The 21,050-nt window shown below is 50.4% G+C and overlaps 1 protein-coding gene across 1 annotated transcript; it reads left to right on the top strand.

Annotated features, from left to right (window-relative positions):
• The first annotated feature begins 5,728 nt into the window (after positions 1–5,728).
• BATF3 (basic leucine zipper ATF-like transcription factor 3) lies at positions 5,729–20,762 on the top strand. Its single transcript, XM_055419050.2, has 3 exons — positions 5,729–6,009; positions 8,679–8,783; positions 20,121–20,762. The coding sequence occupies exons 1-3, from the start codon at positions 5,932–5,934 to the stop codon at positions 20,304–20,306; spliced, it is 369 nt and encodes a 122-aa protein (XP_055275025.1). The 5' UTR covers positions 5,729–5,931; the 3' UTR covers positions 20,307–20,762.
• Positions 20,763–21,050: the final 288 nt, after the last annotated feature.

The following is a 21,050-nucleotide window of genomic DNA, read 5'->3' as shown; positions in this document are numbered from 1 at the left end:
CCTCCCTGTGACTTACCAACTTTATAATTGGAAGTTTGCACCTCTTATTCCCTTCGCCTATTTCATCTAACTCCTTATCCTACACATATATGAATTTGAAGAGAGAATGTTGTCTTCCCTATATGAAAAAATCAGAAGTCTGTATTCTCTTTTATTGCAAATGTTCCAGAACATATTTCCAAATAGCAGTTAAAGTGTCATAATCAAGCTTCATCAAATAAATCACTCCCACTAACAAAGAAAAAAAATCCCTTATGGTACATTTATTATTGTATAAGCTGTATGGTCGATTTCATCCCTGGGAGGAGAGAATCCTATTTTGACTAGAACAATACACGTGTGACAATCTAAGAATTTTCAGAGATTAGCTTCTGGGGCTGTGCATTTCAACCTTGTTTCTCTTCCACCACTGACATAAGTGTGGCATCTGGCAGTGCAGGAATATTCACGTCCCAGGACAACCTACCTTGTCAGGTGAGTTAGCACAGAGGGCAGCAGGAATGTTCCTGGAAGCCATACAGGTAGCAGTCATCGGACTTGACAGAAAAGACTGCAAACCACAACCCTGTATCCCAGTATATAAATATATCTCTGATTAAACCTTCCCCCAAATGCCCACAGCCACTCAACACCACCAGACTCGAAGGGACTGAGCGGAAGTTGGGGGTGGAAAAGAGACAGTGGTCTGAAGCGTCTGTGGCTGAAACATCCCAGTTGTGCAAATTGTATTATGCCCTGTCACCATAGGAACACATTGCCAGGGCCCATTCTGGTCCAAGTGAGGGGCCTTGGAGCTGACGCCCATTGACTTCCTGGCAAATTGGCCTCAGGCTCCTCCACTCTCAACAACTTCCAGACCCTCACCCCCACTCTCCTGGTTCGTTGCCATAAACTCTTTCTGTCTTCCTTGCCTGTTTCACTCTGTTCTTAATGCAGTGGCCAGCGTGATCCTGTAAAAACTGACGGTCAGATCAAGTCACACCTCTGCTCAAAAGATTCCAATGTTTTCCCATTTTACTTCCATAAAAGCCAACAGTCCAAGCGGCCCTGCATGACCTGGCACTTTGCCTTTCTGACCTCACCTCGTGGTATCCAGCCCTTTCTCAGTCCACTCCGGTCTCCTACAGTTTCTGGAATGACCTGGCATAGTCCCATGAGGCCCTGAAACTTGCTGTTAATGCAGTCTGGACAACTCGTCCCATCTCCTTCAGAAAAACCTTGCTTGACCTACCTTCGTGCGTGCATGGGTGCATGTTCAGTCACTCAGTTGTGTCTGACTCTGCAACCCCATGGACTGTGGCTGCCAGACTCCTCTGTCCATGCGATTTTCCCACTTGAGTGGGTTGCCATTTCCTCCTCCGGGGATCTTCCTGACCCAGGGATCGAACCCACATCTCCTGTGTCTCCTGCATTGGCAGGCGGGTTCTTTACCACTGAGCCACCTGGGAATCCTGACCTCCCTTCACCAGTCCCTATTTCTTGCCCCCACTTTATGTTTCTCCAGAGGCTGTATCACCATCTAAATAGATGTTTTGCTTTCCGTCTCTCTCCCCACTCAAGAACTGAGCTCCATGAGGTGTGGATCTTTGTTGAGTCCATGGTTGTGCCCATTTCCTGGAACATGACCGATTTCTGGTAAACACAGGGGTCTCTGCCTTTAATGGACCTTTCTCTAGCCCCACCAGCAGCCCACAGGACCACCTTCTGAGAAAGAGCAGTGAAAGTAGTTACTGGAAGTCCAGTTTCCCTAAAAGAGAAGAGCAAAGGTGACACAGTGGCAGGATTTTCTAGCATTTGAGCAACTTTGTTTTTATAATGAAATGTTTTCTTGTGAAGTGAATCACCAGAGGATTTGATCACTGAGCTATAAACCTCTTGCACCTCCTCCATTTGTCCCCAAAAATGCAATCCAGAGTCACTGTGGTAGTAATAAGAAATTGCCAAATCATATAATCTTCCCAGTTCAAAGGAAAAAATACAAATAAAAAGAAAAGGAGGAAGAAGCAAAGCAGACACTTGAAATGTCTGTTCCTGTTTATCTTTTCTTCCTTTTCATTTTATTTCTCCTTCTGAGTTCAAATAAAATGAACTAGAAAATAGCACAGAAAAGCAAAAAATGCAGGCTGTCATTGGAGCATCCCACTTGATCAGAGAGGTGTTGACACTCTGGTGTAACAAATGAACTCAGGACTAGGAGAGATAATATCGCCTGTAAATATAAAACATTTTAAGTTGTTAATGTAATAAAACATTTTCCAAAATGTTTAAAAAAGACAGGTGAAAGTATTTATAATCCTACCACCACAATAGAAAAGCTAGAACTTTCGTATATTCCCTTCTAATTTTTCTCATCTGCATACACTTTTTCATTGTGGTAAAAAAAAGTACAACATAAAATTTACCACCTTAGCCATTTCTAAGTGTACAGTACAGTAGTGTCATGCACATATTTTTATATACGTTACTGTTATACCTTTTGTATCCTGAGTTTTCCCCCTCACTTTGCCTCATATCAAATAAATCTTCCATGTGGCAAATTTGTCTGCTGCTGCTGCTGCTGCTAAGTCACTTCAGTCGTGTCCGACTCTGTGTGACCCCATAGACGGCAGCCCACCAGGATCCCCCGTCCCTGGGATTCTCCAGGCAAGAACACTGGAGTGAGTTGCCGTGTCTACATGCTTGTAATTTTAAAGATGCATAACATTCTATCCCATGGTTAAAGCATACTTCATTTAGCTGTTCGCCTGTAATGGGACATTTATGTTGTTTACAATTTTTCACTCTTACAATATTATTATGAATTTTTAGTTAATATAGTATTTTTCTCTTTAATATTTTCGATAATCTTCTTGAATGATTTTCTAGAAGTTTCCTAGGGAAACTAAGTCAAAAGTGATGTCTTGCATGATTCTTGAAAATTACAATAGAACTGCTTTCCAATGCTTTCTGCCAATTTATAATGATACTGGTGCAATATGAGAGCACCAATTTCACCACACTTTCACAAATTTTTCTTTTGATATTAAATTAATACTTTAAATATTAAAAGCTTAAAAGTCATATTGCTTTAACATGTAGTTTTCCTGTATCTATTTTCCTTGATTGTTTTCTCTGTTGGAGAATACCAGTTTGTGTCACTTGATATTTACCTTTAGGAGGTTGTCTCAATATTTTTCTTCTTCTTTTTCATGGGCTGTATATATAATGAAGATTTTAACACTGTCAGATTTACTGTGAATATTTTTCCCCATCTGCTGGTTTACAATGTCTAGTTATACTGTCACCTGAGGCAATTTAACACTGTTACACTGTTCAGATCTTGTCAATGTGGTTTTTCCTATCACCTTCATCTTAGAAAATTCTCTCCACTTTGTCTTATCCCCAGGGCTTTGATAAAGGATTTAATTCTGCTTTATCTTCCTAATCTTATTTTCTATCATTATTTCATTCATTCCTTTTGATGTATGACATGCTGGAGAAGACTCTTGAGAATCCCTTGGACTGCAAGGAGATCCAACCAGTCCATTCTAAAGGAGATCAATCCTGGGTGTTCATTGGAAGGACTGATGCTAAAGCTGAAACTCCAATACTTTGGCCACCTCATGTGACGAGTTGACTCACTGGAAAAGAGTCTGATGCTGGGAGGGATTGGGGATGGGAGGAGATAGGGACGACAGAGAATGAGATGGCTGGATGGCATCACCGACTCGATGGACACGAGTTTGAGTGAACTTCGGGAGTTGGTGATGGAAAGGGAGGCCTGGCGTGCTGTGATTCATGGGGTCACAAAGAGTGGGACACGACTGAGCGACTGAACTGAACTAAACTGATGTAGGTCAAATTGTTCTGTAAGTTCTCACTAGTTAACCAGGACTCTTTTAATATATTTGAGGAAAGCCCTGAGTAACTGAAACAGTAGGTCTATGCTTGTGTGAAGAGTTCTTGTGTACTGGGGCAGGGTTCCAGGCTTCCTGGGGGGACAAGGAGGAAGGTAGGGCCCAGAGGATTTAGAATGTGATGTGGTTCAGGGAGACCAGAAAAGGAGCAATATCTAGAATGAAGTGTGGGAGTGAACCTAAATGTCCTTGCGTTTTCACCTTGTTCTTCTGTCAAAAACAACACTGGGAGATTGAAAGTGTTTCTAAACATTAAGGACCATTTGACCCGGAGACTTCCCTGTCTTTATCGGAGTCGTGCAGAGTTTTCCAAGAAGGAGCCCCTCTCAGTTGACCTACAACAATACACACATTGATCATTCGTGTCTGGAGGCGGTTCTACGCACATTGTGTGTACCAGAATGAGAAGCAGAGTAATAGCCCCAGGGCAAGCACGACATCTGCTGAAGGAGATGAGGAGAGAAATCCAGGAGGCAGGGCGCCGCCGCTGTGCAGCCTTAATCGTGGGGGGCGCCCAGCCTCTGTCCTCCCGCGGCCCGCGTGCCCCTCCACCCTCCCCTCAGCTGGTCCAAGCCCCTGCACACACAGACAAGAATCACCACTTGCTTCCCTGCCCTCTAGACGGCTGCATCTCAAAACTTTTGCAAGGGTCTTAAACCTGGCGCGGAGAGCCACGTGCACTAGACTGGGAATCACAGGTGCCCGCCCCTCTACCCCCGACCCCTCACTCCCCCACACCCCGCCTTCATCCCCACGGCTGCCCACGAACCTGGAGCCTGAAAGCTTAAGCGACCACACTCGGAAGGCAGGTCTGACCTCCTAATTCTGGTTCCCACCCGCCGGCCCAGGCTCGCGGTTATCTTTCCTTCCCGGTGCTCACTATATGCAGACCACAAACCCATAACCACTTTTTTTTCTTTTCCTCTCTTTGCTGGGATCACGTACAACATCGCTTGACCTTGCATCTTTTAACTGGCGGGCAGGTGGAGGGAGCAAGCCTCGGCCTCCGTCTGGCACGAAGTCCCGCATCTTAACCTTGTGGGCAGAGCACTTGAACCATGGCAGAGAAAAAGCATCTGGTCCATTTCACGTTAGCGCGCAGGCTCCAGATCCCCGAACCTGTGTACCAGGGACGTCCCCCGTGCCAACCAGGCTCCGGGGAAGCCCAGCCACTGCGAAATCTCCAGGACAATCTCTTCCTCGGCACCCTCCCCGAGGGAATTCACCCTCCGGGGCCGCCCCGCCTGGTTCCCTCCCACTGCCCCGCGGGACTGGCGAAAAGAGGAGAGAGAAGGTGCTCTCCTCAGAAAGGCCCCGGGGTGCCCCGTGGGTCTCGGGGTGCACAGGCCTGCGTCTCCCCGCTGGGGCCCCGGAGGGAGGGAGCGTGGCGCCCGCGTGACCGCCCGCAGCGCAGAGAAAGTCCCCCGAGACTGTGACCCCTGCGCCCGGGCGGGCGGATGCGCAGGAAGATGCCGCGACGGGACCGGGAAAAAAAACACCGACCCCCACCCCCCAAGCCGCCCACTGGAGTTTCTCAGCCCGAGTTCTCCGAGAGCGGCCGAGAGACGCCCCCCAGGGCTGCGCCGCGCCTCCTCGACCGCAGCCTGGCTGGTGGGGGGGCTTCGCGCGCCCTTCTGGGTTTCGGAGCCACCACGTGACTTCCACGAAGAAGCGGGGCCCCCTGCGGAAAGCGGCGGCAGGGGTGGGATTCGGGACCCCGGGGTGCGGCGAGAGGGCGGGGAGAGGAGGAAGCGGCGCGGGGGTGGGACAGGGCGGGGCGGGGCGCGCTCGGGGACGGGAAGGACGGCGCGCCGGCCCGGGGGGTGGGGAAACCCGGGCGCCGCGCGGCGCAGCCGGGGGAGCGGGAAGCCCGGGGGCGGGGCCGAGCGGCCGCCCGCAGGTGCGGGGGCGCGGGGATGCGTGCGGCCCGAGGGAGCCGGTAGGCAGCGCCCCGCGTGCTGGGCGCGCCGGGCCGCGCGGCCGCTCGTCCGCGAGGCTGCGCGGCGGGCCGGGCTGGGCCGGAGCAGCGCCCGGCATGTCGCAAGGGCTCCCGGCGGCCGGCAGCGTCCTGCAAAGAAGCGTCTCGGCGCCCGGGAACCCGGCGCGGCCACAGGTAGCGAGCTAGATAGAGGCTCGGGGGGATGCCCGGGTTGGGGGGAGCGGTGGGCGCGAGGAGTGAGTGCTGGGGCTCCCGGCTGAGGACTGCTGGGAGCAGGGTGGAGGGCAACGCAGGAGCCGGACGCGAACGGCGCGGGGACCGGCTGTGCGCCTCTGCCCGGCCGCCCCGGGCGCACGCCAGGTGCCCAGGGCGTCCCGGATGGGACTGGGCTCCTGAGGCTGGGAGGAGCAGAGGTCAGAGGGCGCCGACGCCTGGTAGGGCTGGGCACTGTCCACGCTGCCCGGCACGTGGGGTCCGGGCCGCCCTGGGTGTCGCCATCCGTGCGCCGCCGGCGGCTGCCGCCCCATCGCCGAAGCGCGTGGTCCTTCCCCGCCGCGCCGAGCTGGGGCCAAGGTGTGGAGAGGGGAAATTCCGCTCCGAGGGGCGGCTCGTGCCCAGGCACTCTCAGCGTGTACTCTCCTCCGGCGGCCTTCCGAATGGCCCAGGGTGGGGGCCCGAGGTGGGCAGACTCCAACTCAGGGCGGGTGGAGAGCCCTCGGCGGGCGCCGGGTCCTCTGCGCTGTCCACTGCAGTGTTTACAGCCGCGTACTCGGGGAAACACACAAGGTTGCCGGCAGGGACTGCAGACCGAGAACTTCTCGCTGAACTACGTGAGGACCGAGTCTTTTCAGGGTTATGCCCTGCTTCTCAGTTAGATGCCTGGCACAGAATGTCATTGGGTGACGCTCGAGAGTCACACAGCTGAGTCTGGGCCTCAGAGTTGCCACACACAGGCTGCATAGCCTTGGGCAATCTGCTTCGCCTCTTTGAGCTTCAGTTTCTCCACGTGTATAAATCAGTATAATATCAACTTCTTGTGATTTTTATGAGGACTAATTGAGATATGATTAGTAATATATGAATATCTCAACATTTTGCTGCTCTCTTTCCGCCTTGATTAAATGTTTCTGCTGTTTGTCAGGTCTGACCATGTGGTAGATGATAAATCCAGTTTGGAGTGCCCACTTTTACAGGGCAGGATGCATGCTCCTCACTTGTGCCTTGTGAATCTCCAGTGATGACCAGAGAGGCATGATTTGGTGATGAGTGCTATAAGGGACTCCACAGAAAATATCAGTCTTATCAGAGGTTATTGAAGACACACCATGTGGCGCTTTGGAATAAAATCTAGTTTTATCTTATACAGCTCCAAGCGCTGGGCTCTTAGGATGATCATGGCAGAGATTACTGACCACTTGCCCAGGGCATGCGTCTCTAGTGCCCAGGACCGTGCCTGGCACATGGCAGGTACTCAGTTAATACTTACTGAAAGAATGAATGAATCGCACGTACAACAGATGAGAAAATCAAAAAATCAGAGTGTAAGTCATTTACCCAAAGCCATATTGCTAGTGAGAGACAAAACCAAGAACCTGTTTCTAAAGCTAAAGTTCTGTTTGTCAGACTCCCTGTTGTGCTCTGGTTACCTCCACCAAGACTTCTTTGCCTCTTAAAGACTACATCGTAACATCTTGTGTCTGGTCCCTTAAACACTGTCTTAGGCCACTTCTCTGTGTCACATTCTTTTTTCTTTTCCTTTCATAGCTTTATATTCTTGCATATGCAGAAAATTCTCTACTCAGTGTAACTTGGGGAGATATGTATCTTTCTTTTTGGAATATTAGACTAGATAAAATGATATCTGAAAACATCCGTTATTTCAGGTTATCAATATTTGCTTTCCATTAATAGTGATAACTGAGTAGCTTTCCCATGTTTGTATCCCACTGATTTCTTGATCTCTAAACTCTTTAAAGGTAGTATTTCTATGGAATCTTCTCATAGGTCTCTGGGAAGCAAATACTGTACCCCTCCTCTGTTTTCTATAACTGGAGAAGTATTTTTACCACTGTAGATGTGTTTTTCTGCCTGCCTTTTCAGGATAACTCTTGACGGACTTGATTAAGTTTGGTTAAATCTCATATATAGCTAAGAGCTTTCAAGACACATCATCAATTTGCTTTCTGATTCAAATTGCTCTGACTTGTGAAACAAAATGTTAGTCAAGCATTGTTCAAAGGGATGAGCTGTCTGTGGCCTTTAGGACCACTTGGTGTGTTGGGAGAGTTGCATGACTGCAATCAGTAATCAGCGTAATCAGTAATTTGCACACAGTGTCAAAAGTACCTGTTTGTATGTGGTGGCAGAAGGCCTGGCCCACGGCAAGTCCCAGATAGCAGCCGCCTTCTGCCTTTCCCGTCTGCAGATGCACACCAACACCACACCTCTTCCAGGCACACGCCCCGGGGGGTGGTGGGGGAAAGGTTTGAGAACGTTGGTTTGGAGTCCTGCAGACCTGAGTTCCACTTCCCGTTCGGCCCCCCACTAGCTGTGATACCTGGAGCAAGTTCCTCAACCTCTCGGAGTTTCTTATTCCTCATCTTTTAGATGGCAGTCCCTCCACACAGGTCTCGGGGGTGGCGGGGGCGGGGTAGCATGGCCGTAGCGTGGCTGTAGCATGGCTAGTGCTCCCTTGACGCGGGGCCACTCTTTCCCCGCTGATGGAGCAGCAAGCACTGCTGTGACTGCGAGGAACACGGCGACGCTTCAGAGCAGGGCTGGATGAAGAGAGCGGGCAGAGGAGGGGCGGCGAGCATCCCACCTGACCAAGTCCTTTCCCCCAGAGCCCTGAGGATGACGACAGGAAGGTCCGGAGGAGGGAGAAAAACCGAGTCGCTGCTCAGAGGAGTCGGAAGAAGCAGACCCAGAAGGCTGACAAACTCCACGAGGTGAGCGGGTGTGTGGGGCTGAGCCACGAGGGCCGCGGCTGGGAGTGGGCCGCTGCCCCTGCAGGGACGTCTTATCCCGCTGCCTCCCTCCAGCCCAGTGTTCCGAGTCCTCCCCCTCCGGTGTCTTCATTGCTCCCTCTCTGCTTGTATCTCACAATTGTCTTTTAATTTTAAAGCAAGGAAACTTCCTTTTGATCCTGACTCCCTTTCAAGCTAGTGCCCCGTTTCTTTTCTTTCCCTCCTTTATTTACCTGCTTCTTTAAAAAAAAAATCATTGCATTTATTTGGCAGACAGGATCTATTGTTATGGCATGTGGGATCTAGTTCCCTGACCAGGGGTGGAACCTGGGCCCCCTGCATTGGGAGCATGGACCACGAGACCACCAGGGAAGTCCCTCCCTGCTTCTTAAAAGGAGACCTGCTGTTTCAGTGTCCCCAGTTCCCATTTATTTCCCAGGCCACTGTGATGTCCTTTCTGCTCCCCAAACACACACACACACACACGTACACAGACACATACACAGACATGCAAATTTTCTACAGAAGCTGCTCCACTGAGTCCACTTCTGTCCTGACACTGCCCGATCCAGGGACCTCATTCTCGTCCCCTGATCCTTGACCTTGCTGGGACCTCTGACACCACTAACCCTCAGCTTCTTGAAACATTCTGTCAGGGTCTTTAGCTTCTTTATTTTTTATAACTTTTAAAAGAGTCCTTATTGTTATTTCTTCCTTTGGCTGTGCCAGGTCTCAGCTGCAGAACTCAGGTTTTTCAGTCTTCATTGCAGTGTGCAGGATCTTATGGTTGAAGCATGTGGAATCTAGTTCCCTGACCAGGGATTGAACCCAGGACCCCTGCATTGGAAGTGTGCAGTCTTAGCCAGTGGACCCCCAGGGAAGTCCCCCTGAAAGTCTTTAGCTTCCTATTTCTCCTGACCTTCTTAACCACTTTTTTCTGTTTCTTTGTTCACCTTTCTACTTGTCTGTTTTCTCAAATGTTGGTGCTGACCATGCTTTCAGACTCTACCCTTTTTTCCTCTCACCTGGAAGATTTAATCTGTTGATCTGTCAGTTCCCAGCATCACTTACCGTTAGGCAGTGATCACTGCAGCAAGACCTCTGTCCTGGCCCTAACCCCACATCTCCAGGGTCTGCTTTGAGGCCTCCAAATGGGTCCCCACAGGCTCCTTGGTGGCAGCCTGGCCATAATAGTGGGTTTGTTCATCCTGAGACTTCCTCTTCTCAACTGTCTTCAAATTGTAATATGAAGCTAATGAGCCGTCGACCCATCACCCCAATCAGGAACCTGAGGATGATGCTAGACTCTTTCCTTCCCTGCGATCCCTGTGTATGACCCCACATAATCTCGCAGCCAGGATGTGGGAACCACTCCATGTCAGGAAGTGGTTAGAAGGCATCCCAGGATCTGTCCAAGGAATCGATGGCAGCTCTGTGCTCATCTTCACACGGGATTGATGTGATCATTAAGGGTTTTGGTTCAGCACTCTCCTGCCACTCTTTCTGGCTGTAGATTGTCTCAGCACAGCCAGTCTGAGGGTGTTGACAGCATTGGAGACTGAGGGGTGTCATGAGGGGGAAATGACTATCTCTAAAAACCCCTTCACAGTGAGCAGAGAACAGATTTAGAAGGCACAGCCTCCAGGGAGAGGAGACCCACTGATGTACATTCACGGAGGGCCAGACATTATAAATGTTAGATTCTTTCTGGAAAGTAGGAAGTCTGGGTTGTAGAAAGAGACTAGGACCTTCAGATCAGGGTCAGGGAAAGCCTGTCCCAGACTGGATTGTTCTGTAAAATTCCTCAGAGCAATTGGGATGTCCTTTGCCTCCTTTCTTCCCTTCCCTTGGTCCTGAAGCAGGCCTGGTTCTAGTTCATGTTACCAAACAACCCCCAGAGGGCCTTCGTGGCTCAGTCAGTGCACGGCCCTATGTTCAGAGCACATGTGCCAGCCTGACAGCTGGGCCCTTCCTCTCGAAGAGCTTCTAGTTGGAGATGGGTATATTAATATCAAAATACACCAGAGGATACTCGGTTTTAAGACCTGTGATTATGTGTGCAGAGGTGGCTAAATGACTTGGATAAGATCTTTCGTGGAACCAGGTCAAGTAGATTCATTCAACAGATATATATTTTTAAATTTTTATTTTTATCTATTTATTTGGATACACCAGATCTTAGGTGGAGCGCTTGGAATCTTCGATCTTCATTGCAGCATGCCAACTCTTAGTTGCAGCATACTGGATCTAGTTCCCTGACCAGGGATGGAACCCTGGCCCCCTGTATTGAGAGCACGGAGTTTAGCCACTGGACCCCCAGGGAAATCCCTCAAGAAATATTAATTAAGAACCACAGCCAGCAAGGCACTACCACTGGGCCACAAGGAGAGGAACCAGATCTCATTCCTGCCCTGGGGAGGCAGAAGAGTCTTAAAGTGAAACTGAAGTGAAAATTGCTCGGTTGTGTCCGACTCTTTGCGGCCCCATGGACTATATAGTCCTTGGAATTCTCTAGGCCAGAATAGTGGAGTGGGTAGCCTTTCCCTTCTCCAGGGGATCTTCCCAACCCAGGATTGAACCCAGGTCTCCCGCATTGCAGGCAGATTCTTTACCAGCTGAGCCACAGGGAAACCCATGAATACTGGAGTGGGTAGCCTATCCCTTCTCCAGTGGATCTTCCTGACCCAGAAATCGAACCAGGGTCTCCTGCACTGCAGGTGGATTCTTTACCAACTGAGCTATCAAGGAAGCCCCAGTAAGAGTCTGAAGGAAAGTATATTCGTTTCCTTCAGCTGCTGTAACAAATTATGACAAATTTTTTGTGGTTTAAAACAACACAGATGTATGTTATCTCACAGTTTTGGAGGTCAGGCATATGACCTCAGCGGGCTAAAATCAAAGGGTTGACAAGGCTTCATTCCTTCTGGAGGCTCTGCAGGGGGGTCATTTCTTGCCTTTTCCAGCTTCTAGAGGCTTCTGTACTCCTTGGCTTGTGGTCCCCTTCTACTTTTAAAGCCGGCACTGGCCAGTTGAGTCTTTCTCATCTGGCATCACTCTGCCGCTGTTTCCATTGTTACATCTCCTTCTCTGACTCCTCTTTCCCTTAAAATCTCATGTGACGGTGGGCTCCATCTGCATAATCCAGGGTAATCTCTCTATTTTAAGATTCTCAACTTAAATTACATTTGCAAAGTCCCTTTTGCCACACCAGGTAGCACAGCCACAGGTTCCAGAAATTGGATGTAAACATCTTTGATGTGTGTGTGTGGCAGGGGGAGCTTATTCTGTGTACCATGGAAGGTAACATGAATACTTTACTACAGCGTCAGAAAAAGAGATGGGTCTCTCTCAATTTCTGTCATTGTGGGATTTGATAACCAAATGAACTTGACGTCTGGGAAACTTAAGGGTGGTTCATCACATTTTCTCCTGCCTAATCCCTCTTAGAACAGTGGGTGGAGGACCCTTCATAGCGTTTTTAGCTTGTTCTGCTATCCATAGACATAACCATGCCAGCTGCCCTTTCCAGAAACGGGGCCAATTGTTCTGAAACCCAGGCCCTCCACAGAAGACCACGGCCTCCCCTCTTTCTCTGGGGAGCTGCCAGGATGGATCAGGATCATGCACCACGGCCAGTTTTATTGGGAAACACAGTGTCAAGGAGGCCAGGACAGAGGTTCCATCCATACCACCCAGATCCCTCTACTGTCACTAGCTACACACGAGTGTCACTGGTCGCTGGTGGCAGTAGCCGCCTTGGTGACTAGTTTTCAAACTTTGAAGAACATCTGCATGTTGAGAGTGAGATGTCTGATTCAGACGTGTGGGGATGAATAATTTGACTGCGCTGCAGTGGATTGTGGGCAGGGGACCTTGCACGCTGCTGTGGGCCACAGCTGAAAGCCCCTTGGGCTCCCTGGGGCTCCCAGGCCACGTCTAGGTTGGGAGAAGTAAGAAGTGATTGGAAATCTCCTCCTCAGGCTCGGAATGAGGCCAGCTCATTGGGAGACATTGAGGGGCCTAGAAAACCACCACCTGACAGCCACAACTGCCCTGCTATTCCCTGAGGAGAGAACCCCACCCATCGTAAGAGTAAAGTAAAGCCTTTTTTTTTGGCCATGCCAAAAAAACCCTGCAACCTGTGGGATTTTAAATTCCTGGATCAGGAATTTAACCCACACTGCTCTGCAGTGGAAGCATGGAGTCTTAGGCAGTAGACTGCCAGGGAAGTCCCCTTGAGTAAAGCCTTTATCCCATAAATTCCTCTATCCCATCTGCTGGGCTGCCATTGCTAAATATCTCCAAATAACGCGAGCTCTTTGTTTGCCTTTCCTGAGCACTGTGAAGGGGAATATTAGAGCAGGGTGTGTTGAAAAATTCCCACCGTCCTGTCCTGCCCACTTAGTTACTGAGCCTCTCTTCCCTCCAGCATCCAGAAAAGTCTCCTCTAGTCCCGGCTGTTACAAGTCTCTCAGGTGCCCTCCTCCTTCCCCAGCTCTCCAGCCCCAAAGATGGGGGAGCGATCCCGTCAGGGTAGGACCCGCCCAGGGCAGGTTGGGAGGGGCGCCTGGGCAGGCAGAGCCAGGGAGAGGCCAGGCTCACTCTTTAGGGCTCTCTGAGTTCCCCTGCGGGCAGGTGTTTCTGGAAGCCACACTGCAGTGATGAGAAGCGGTTCCTAGTATGTATCTGTGTGCCTTGCTGTTCACTGTGGCTTTTCAAGTCATCCAGTCAAAGCACTTACCCTTCTCTTGGGGATTTTGAGCCCGTATTCATCTCTGAACACTAGGCACACGACCTCGGTCCACATTCACAGATGAGAACCCAAGAAGACGGTCCGGGTCTCTAAGGCCAGTTGCGAGTGTGTCAGAAGTGGGTCACACTGGTTCAAGCCAGGCACCCAGAGATGTAAGACTGAGAAAGGATTTTGAGTCAGAAAAGGAAGGCAGTGATGCCATCCTTGAGAGCCCTAAATGTGACAAACTGACAACTGTCTTGGGCAATATGATTGCGGTGTCTGTTGCCCTGGTGTTTTCAGATATTGCATGTTCTAAGAGAATGCTTCACGTCGGTCCTCACTGGGTTTAGAAAGTGATGATGACACTAATTGGTACCGCCCTGGGCTGGTGACACAATTTTTCTGCTGGGAAGCGTATGAGCTTAAGGCTTGGGAAGAGACTTACTGCAAAATCCTGAGTTCGAGTAGTCCTTTCCTGCTGGTAACCACCATGGGGGGAATTTGGGCCCAGGTACTGCCAAGCAAAAGCAGACTTGCTATCATTGCGTGAGAGCTGAGGCTGATCTTGGGGTCAGGGATCAGGTCCCAAGCGTGTGTGACCTCGGAAGAGTCGCTGTGCCTCCGAGCCTCGGTTGCCTTGCTTGTGAAAGGGGTTCTGTGTCCTCGTGATGGCCTTTCCCTTCCCCTCATTCCCTTCCCGCCTTAGTTATCATCTCTGCCCCTGGTTCCCACATACCAGTCTTTGTGTCAAAGGCATCTTAGACTCCAAATCTCTCCCCACCCAGACAGCACCTCAGCCTTAGTCAGCCTCTCTTAGGTGCTCAGACCAGGCTTTCTCAAGCACAATACTATTGCCATTTGGGGTCAGCTATCTCCTCACTGCGGGGGCGGGGGTGTGTCCTGTGTACCCTAGGACATCGAGCAGCATCTGTGCTCCACCCTTGACCCCCTAGAGGCAGTGGTGCCCGCTTTGCAGCTGTCACCACCCAGACTGTCTCCCGCAGCTCCCAATGTCCCCTGGGGACTGCCAAGGTTGCCCCAGCTGGGAATCACTGCCCGAGACAGCTTAATTTCTGAGGCAGAACTGGGATTTGCAGGGATTTCGCCACCTCCCATTCTCGTCTCTGCTCTGCGATTGTCCTACAAATACCCAGAGACGGCAGCCTGGTGACCTCAAACCCTCCCAGGGCAGGAGACCTCAGGAGTCAGCAAGATCGGAGTTAGACTGATCGTCTCTTTGGAAATGACAAAGGGTCTAGCGCTCTTGGCTTGTCTTACACACATAGTAAGTCCAGGTCGTTCTTCCCTGGCTGCAGAGGGTCTTCCCCATTCCCTCTGCACGCACTCACTGTTCTCACCTCCTCTTCCCCGCTCCCCTTTTTTAATTTTGTGAAACTGGTCTTGCCTGAAGAAGATTTTGACTTCTCTTTTTATTTCCTCAGCTCGATAAAAAGCCCCCTCTTCAGATTTATGAATAAAACTGAAATCTCAGAAGAGAAAGTCCCCAGGGAGAAGGCAGCCAGGGGACCTGCTGGGCGCCCACTCTGTGGCCTTTCTGAGCGGGAGTTTGGGGCGAGCAGAGGACTTAGGCAACATGGCCCCTCGTGGCTTCCAGAGGGAAAGCTCAGACACTCATGAGCATCTTGCCACACAGTTCAGTAACCACACAAAGGCATTTGGAATATTCTGCCACAGGAAGGAGTCTGTTCTTTGGAATCCAGTTAAAATCTTAGCTCACTGCGCTGTGCTTAGTTAGTTGCTAAGTCGCATCCGACTCTTTGCGACCCCGTGGACTGTAGCCCACCAGGCTTCTTTGTCCATGAGGACTCTCCAGGCAAGAATACTGGAGCGGGTTACCATGTCCTCCTCCAGGGGATCTTCCCCTCCCAGGGATTGAACCCAGGTCTCCCACATTGCAGGTGGATTCTTTACCATCTGAGCCACCAGGGATGGGACCATATTTTACTTGGAGTGAAGAGCATTTCCAGTTGCAGGATGGAGTGTGTGTGTGTGTGTGTGCGCGCGCGCGCGTGCGCATGCTTGCACACATGCATGTACAAGCTACCCGGAGTTATAGTCTCTCTCAGCCCTCTGCCGTGGGCAGGCTCCCCGTGGTTCCTAGACCCCCATGCCCTCCTCCCATCCAGACCCTTCCAGCCCACGGAGGGCCTCTTGCTGCATTAGGAGACTGACTTCTGACTCCAGGTCTAGAGCTGGTTAAAGGCCAGACGAGAGTGTGGGGAGGTGGGGGTGGTAGGTCTGGGGGAGAGCTGCAGGCACATGTGGCCAGCCCCCTGGGGGAGGCACAGTGACCCCCGGACAGCCTGCAGGCACGTGGGTGAGGCCTGCTGCTGTGGAAAGTATTCCAGACCACCCTGAGAGCCTGCCTTGGAAGACAGGGGGCAGAGGGATAGCTTCAGTGGCCTCTGCATGGAACCCCGCTGGGGCCCTTGTTCTGAGTGGGAGGAAGGTGCTGGAAAGGGGAGGCAGGGAGGAAAGAAGGTAAGAGTTGAGGAGTCATTGGTGTTGAGGAGTTGTAGATGTTGGCACTGGGGCCCATCAGAAGGGTTATAGGAGAAGGTAGCAGAGGCCCCTGGTTGCTGTACATGTCTAATCTTTGGGGAGAGACTGTATTTACTATAAGGAAGATTGAACTGTGATACAAGACTGAAGGGAACAGATAATGAGAGATGTGGTTTCATTAGGTGCTGTGATCAGGGAAGGCTTCCTGGAGGTGGTGGACTTGAGCTGGGCCCACATTCGAAAGGAAGATAGCTCGGTTGAGGAGAACAGCTTTAGCAAAGAGGGAGAGCTGAGAATTTGCATGTGTCTTCATGCTTTTAAGAAGATCAGACTTTTTCTGTAATATTTCTTAAACATTACTGGTAAGATAATAAGGTTGGGTCCCCAGCTCAGAAAATGCACGGTACGACAAAGCCTAATCATATGAATCAACCTAGAAATGGTTGAAAACAGCTTCTCAACAAGATGCAAATGAGACTGTCAGCCTTAAGAAGGTCGGGCTCTGCAAGTGGCCAAGTATTGTAGGACTTACTAATGAGTTGGATGAAGAAAAAGAAGACTTGCTTCACCAAATGAGGGGAAAACTTAGAGCTGTGTGGTATCACCAATTCAGGAGCTGACATAATCAACATTCAAAATGATTTTGCTGGGTTGGAAGGTGCCCAAGAAACAGGGTAAAATTCAGTGGAAGTGGATGTAGAGCCCGCCCTTAAGCCAAAATATCAAAAAATGGTCGTTGAAGCAAGGACGGAGATGCAGCAGATGCAGGCAAATCCTGCACTTCTCTACAAGCTCAGGGAGAATCTCTTGAGCCAGGTGGCTTTGAAGGTGGGTCCCACCCAGAGCAGACTACCTCTAGACAGCTGCCCACCGCATGGCCAGGCCCTCCCCAGACTCACGCACTGCGTTAGGGGAACGTTTGCTCAGAGCCCCTGGCAAATGGAACGTATGTCGGGAATGGCCTCCAGGAGGGCAGAGGAAGCAGAAGTCCTAAAACCCAAGGAGCCTGGAGGACCTGAGGCAGTTGGGCTCAGAGAACACCTAAGGGGAAGTGGTATGGGGCTGTCTCCTCCCATTTCAAGCACAGTGATGTTGAGAAAGTATCGCACATACTCTGTGGTTCCATAGGTGGAACCAAGCCCGGATCATGGGTGCGAAGGGGACAAGGATTTTAGATCAGTACGAAGTGGAGCTTTCTAATACAGCGGCTTGGAAGCAGGAAGTGTCCTTGGAAGAAGGAGAGAGTCGGATGTTGGAGATGGGATTACACAAGGAAGGTTTCTACACTGGGTGGGTTGGGCTCAGGGCTCTCTGATCCACACACCCCCAGTTCTAAGCCTCTGTAAACTCTCACATAGTAGAAATTTAACAGGTGAGTGTTGAAGCAAAGCCAAGGCAAGAGGTATTTTTCACTCATTTCCTCAGCTTTCAACAAACGTGTTCTGTTCCAGACACTTTTCCGGGTGCTGGGGCTAGAAGAGTGAACCCAGCAGACACCTTCCGAAGCAGATCAGCAGCTAGGGGGCAGGGGTGGCTGACTGCAGAGGAAGATTGAAGGAGGAAACAGACAGAACAGGCTCTGTCTTGAAAGCAGGACTCCATCTTGGGCCAGACTGTGGACTTTGAGCTAGATGCCTAGTATCTATGGAAACGACATACCAATTGGAAAACCAGGCCCCCAGAAGGAAGAGCCCCAGGGCTTGTACCTAGACTCTCCACTGCCTGAAAGAATACTCTAACTATGTGTGTAACTGAATAGAATCATACATTCTGTTCTGCTTATTGGGGGTATGACCACAGGCCTATTGATAATTGTCCACTATTAACTACCTAGGCTTAAGGCGTATGAATCACGGGTTAACTTTGTATCTTTCTTTTCCTTTGTTCAGACTAGTTTCAAGGAATTTGGGGAGGTGGGTTTGGGCATGAACACTTAGGGTAATAAGGTTTTCCCAAAATCTGGTCGGGGTCCTTGGCTAAGAGAAGACTCTGCCTTGGGCCTGCTGGTATACTGAACTACACTCCACTATCTGCATTGTCCTTCTGAGTGAGTTTGTTTCCTGGAACGCGTGGCTACAAGAAGATCAAGGAACTTTCAGATGGATGGAGACGTTCTACGTCTCGATCAACCCAGTTGTTTATGCTTGTCAAAACTCATTGAACTAAACACATAAAGTCGGTGCATTTTATATGAATTATACCTCAGTAAGCACTCATCTCACACGCTAGTAAAGTCATGCTCAAAATTCTCCAAGCTAGGCTTCAACAATATGTGAATCGTGAACTTCCAGATGTTCAAGAAGGTTTTAGAAAAGGCAGAGGCACCAGAGATCAAATTGCCAACATCCGCTGGATCATCGAGAAAGCAAGAGAGTTCCAGAAAAACATCTATTTCTGCTTCATTGACTATGCCAAAGCCTTTGACTGTGTGGATCACAATAAACTGTGGAACATTCTGAAAGAGATGGGAATCCCAGACCACCTGACCTGCCTCTTGAGAAACCTGTATGCAGGTCAGGAAGCAACAGTCAGAACTGGACATGGAACAACAGACTGGTTCCAAATAGGAAAAGGAGTACGTCAAGGCTGTATATTGTCACCCTACTTATTTAACTTATATGCAGAGTACATCATGAGGAACGCTGGGCTGGAAGAAGCACAAGCTGGAATCAAGATTGCTGGGAGAAATATCAATAACCTCAGATATGCAGATGACACCACCCTTATGGCAGAAAGTGAAGAGGAACTCAAAGGCCTCTTGAAGAGGAGAGTGAAAAGGTTGGCTTGAAGCTCAACATTCAGAAAACGAAGATCATGGCATCTAGTCCCATCACTTCATGGGAAATAGATGGGGAAACAGTAGAAACAGTGTCATACTTTATTTTGGGGGGCTCCAAAATCACTGTGGATTCTGATAGCAGCCATGAAATTAAAAGACACTTACTTCTTGGAAGGAAAGTTATGACCAGCCTAGATAGCATATTAAAAAGCAGAGACGTTACTTTGCCAACCAAGGTCCATCTAGTCAAGGCTATGGTTTTTCCCGTGGTCATGTATGGATGTGAGAGTTGAACTGTGAAGAAAGCTGATCACCGAAGAATTGATGCTTTTGAACTGTGGTGTTAGAAAAGACTCTTGAGAGTCTCTTGGACTGCAAGGAGATCCAATCAGTCCATCCTAGGGGAGATCAGTCCTGGGTGTTCATTGGAAGGACTGATGCTAAAGTTGAAACTCCAGTACTTTGGCCACCTCATGCGACAAGTTGACTCACTGGAAAAGAGTCTGATGCTAGGAGGGATTGGGGGTAGGAGGAGACGGGGACGACAGAGAATGAGATGGCTGGATGGCATCACCGACTCGATGGACATGAGTTTGAGTGAACTCCGGGAGTTGGTGATGGACAGGGAGGCCTGGCATGCTGTGGTTCATGGGGTCGCAGAATCGGACACGACTAAGCGACTGAACTGAACTGAACTGAACTGAACTGAAGGGCTTCCCTGCTGGCTCAGCAGGGAAAGAATTCACCTCAGTGCAGGAGACACAGGAGACAGAGTTTCAATCCCTGGGTCTGGAAGATCCCTTGGGGGAGGGCATGGCAACTCTGGAGAGTCCCATGGACAGAGGAGCCTGGTCGGCTACAGTCCATGGGGTTGCAAAGAGAGGGCGTGAGGACACACACACACACACACACACACTGATTCAAAAAAACAAAACCCTCATAGATTGAGCGCTCATAGAACCACACACACACACACACACACTGATTCAAAAAAACAAAACCCTCATAGATTGAGCGCTCATAGAACCACACACACACACACACACTGATTCAAAAAAACAAAACCCTCATAGATTGAGCGCTCGTAGAACCTTTCATCCTGGTGGGAGGGGAGAGACATGAAGCAGATGAACAGACACATCCGAGGGGTGGAGGCAGGCACGGTTAAGGAGAAACTGCCAGGGAAGGAGGTGAGCTTCATGGCCCACAGTTAGATCTGTGGGAGGATGGAGGAAGGGCACGTGGTTTCAGGGCCAATTTTGCGCCTTTCCTGTCTTCCCAGGAGTATGAGTGTCTTGAGCAAGAAAACACAGTGCTGCGGAGAGAGATCGGGAAGCTGACGGAGGAGCTGAAGCACTTGAGTGAGGCGTTGAAGGAGCATGAGAAGGTGTGCCCACTGCTGCTGTGCCCCCTGAACTTTGTGCCTTTGCCGCGGCCGGACCCCGTGGCTGGCTGCCTGCCCCGGTGAAGCCCAGAGGCGGCCCTCCTCGGCCCAGCGAGGAGCCCGACGAGTTGGTGTTTTTCACCCCAGTGTGGAGAAGGAGGCTTCTCTCCACATCCGTGTGCCTGGGTCACTTCTTTGGAGCTCTGGGCTGGGTCCTCGGTGGCCCAGGCTCAGCGTGACGCTTCCCGCGAGAGCCTGACTCAGAGCCTCCAGCGGAGCCTGGCCACAGTTGCTGTGCTTCCGCTTTGGCAGCTAGTACCTCGCCTTGCAGAATCATTTCCCCTAGCATGAGCATAATAAAGGTGTTGTCGGGACTTCCTTGGTGGTCCAGTGGCTAAGACTCTGAGCTCCCAATGCAGGGAGCCCCTGGTTCCATCCCCGATCTGGGAACTAGATCCCACATGCCACAACGAAAGATCCTGCGTGCTGCAGCTAAGACCCAGCTCGGCCAAATAAATAAATAAAAATATTTTTAAAAAAGGCACTGTCTTCTCTCTTTTCGGCCAAGTTCTTGGAATTTAGAGACGCAGTACCTTTCCTCTTTCTGAAGAGGTCGTCTCCTGTTCCCTCAGGTGGTTTTGCAGCTCCTGGGTCTGGTTTCCCCTCCTGGTCATCACCCTCAAGGACGTATCCAAGCTAGATGGGGAGGCACCTGGCGGGGACGGGACTCCCTGCCCTCCCCCAGTAGGATGGCACAAAGGTGTGCTGGGCCTGACTCTTGCTTGTCATATGCTCTGTGTGGCCCTCCACCCTGGTCAGCCTCCCCAC

Source organism: Moschus berezovskii, chromosome 17, assembly GCF_049115385.1.
Source record: "Moschus berezovskii isolate FMDL1 chromosome 17, NW_MosBer_1.0, whole genome shotgun sequence".
In the NCBI taxonomy this organism is placed as follows: domain Eukaryota; kingdom Metazoa; phylum Chordata; class Mammalia; order Artiodactyla; family Moschidae; genus Moschus; species Moschus berezovskii.
Note: the sequence above shows the minus strand (reverse complement) of the source record. Positions and strands in the feature narration are given on the sequence as shown.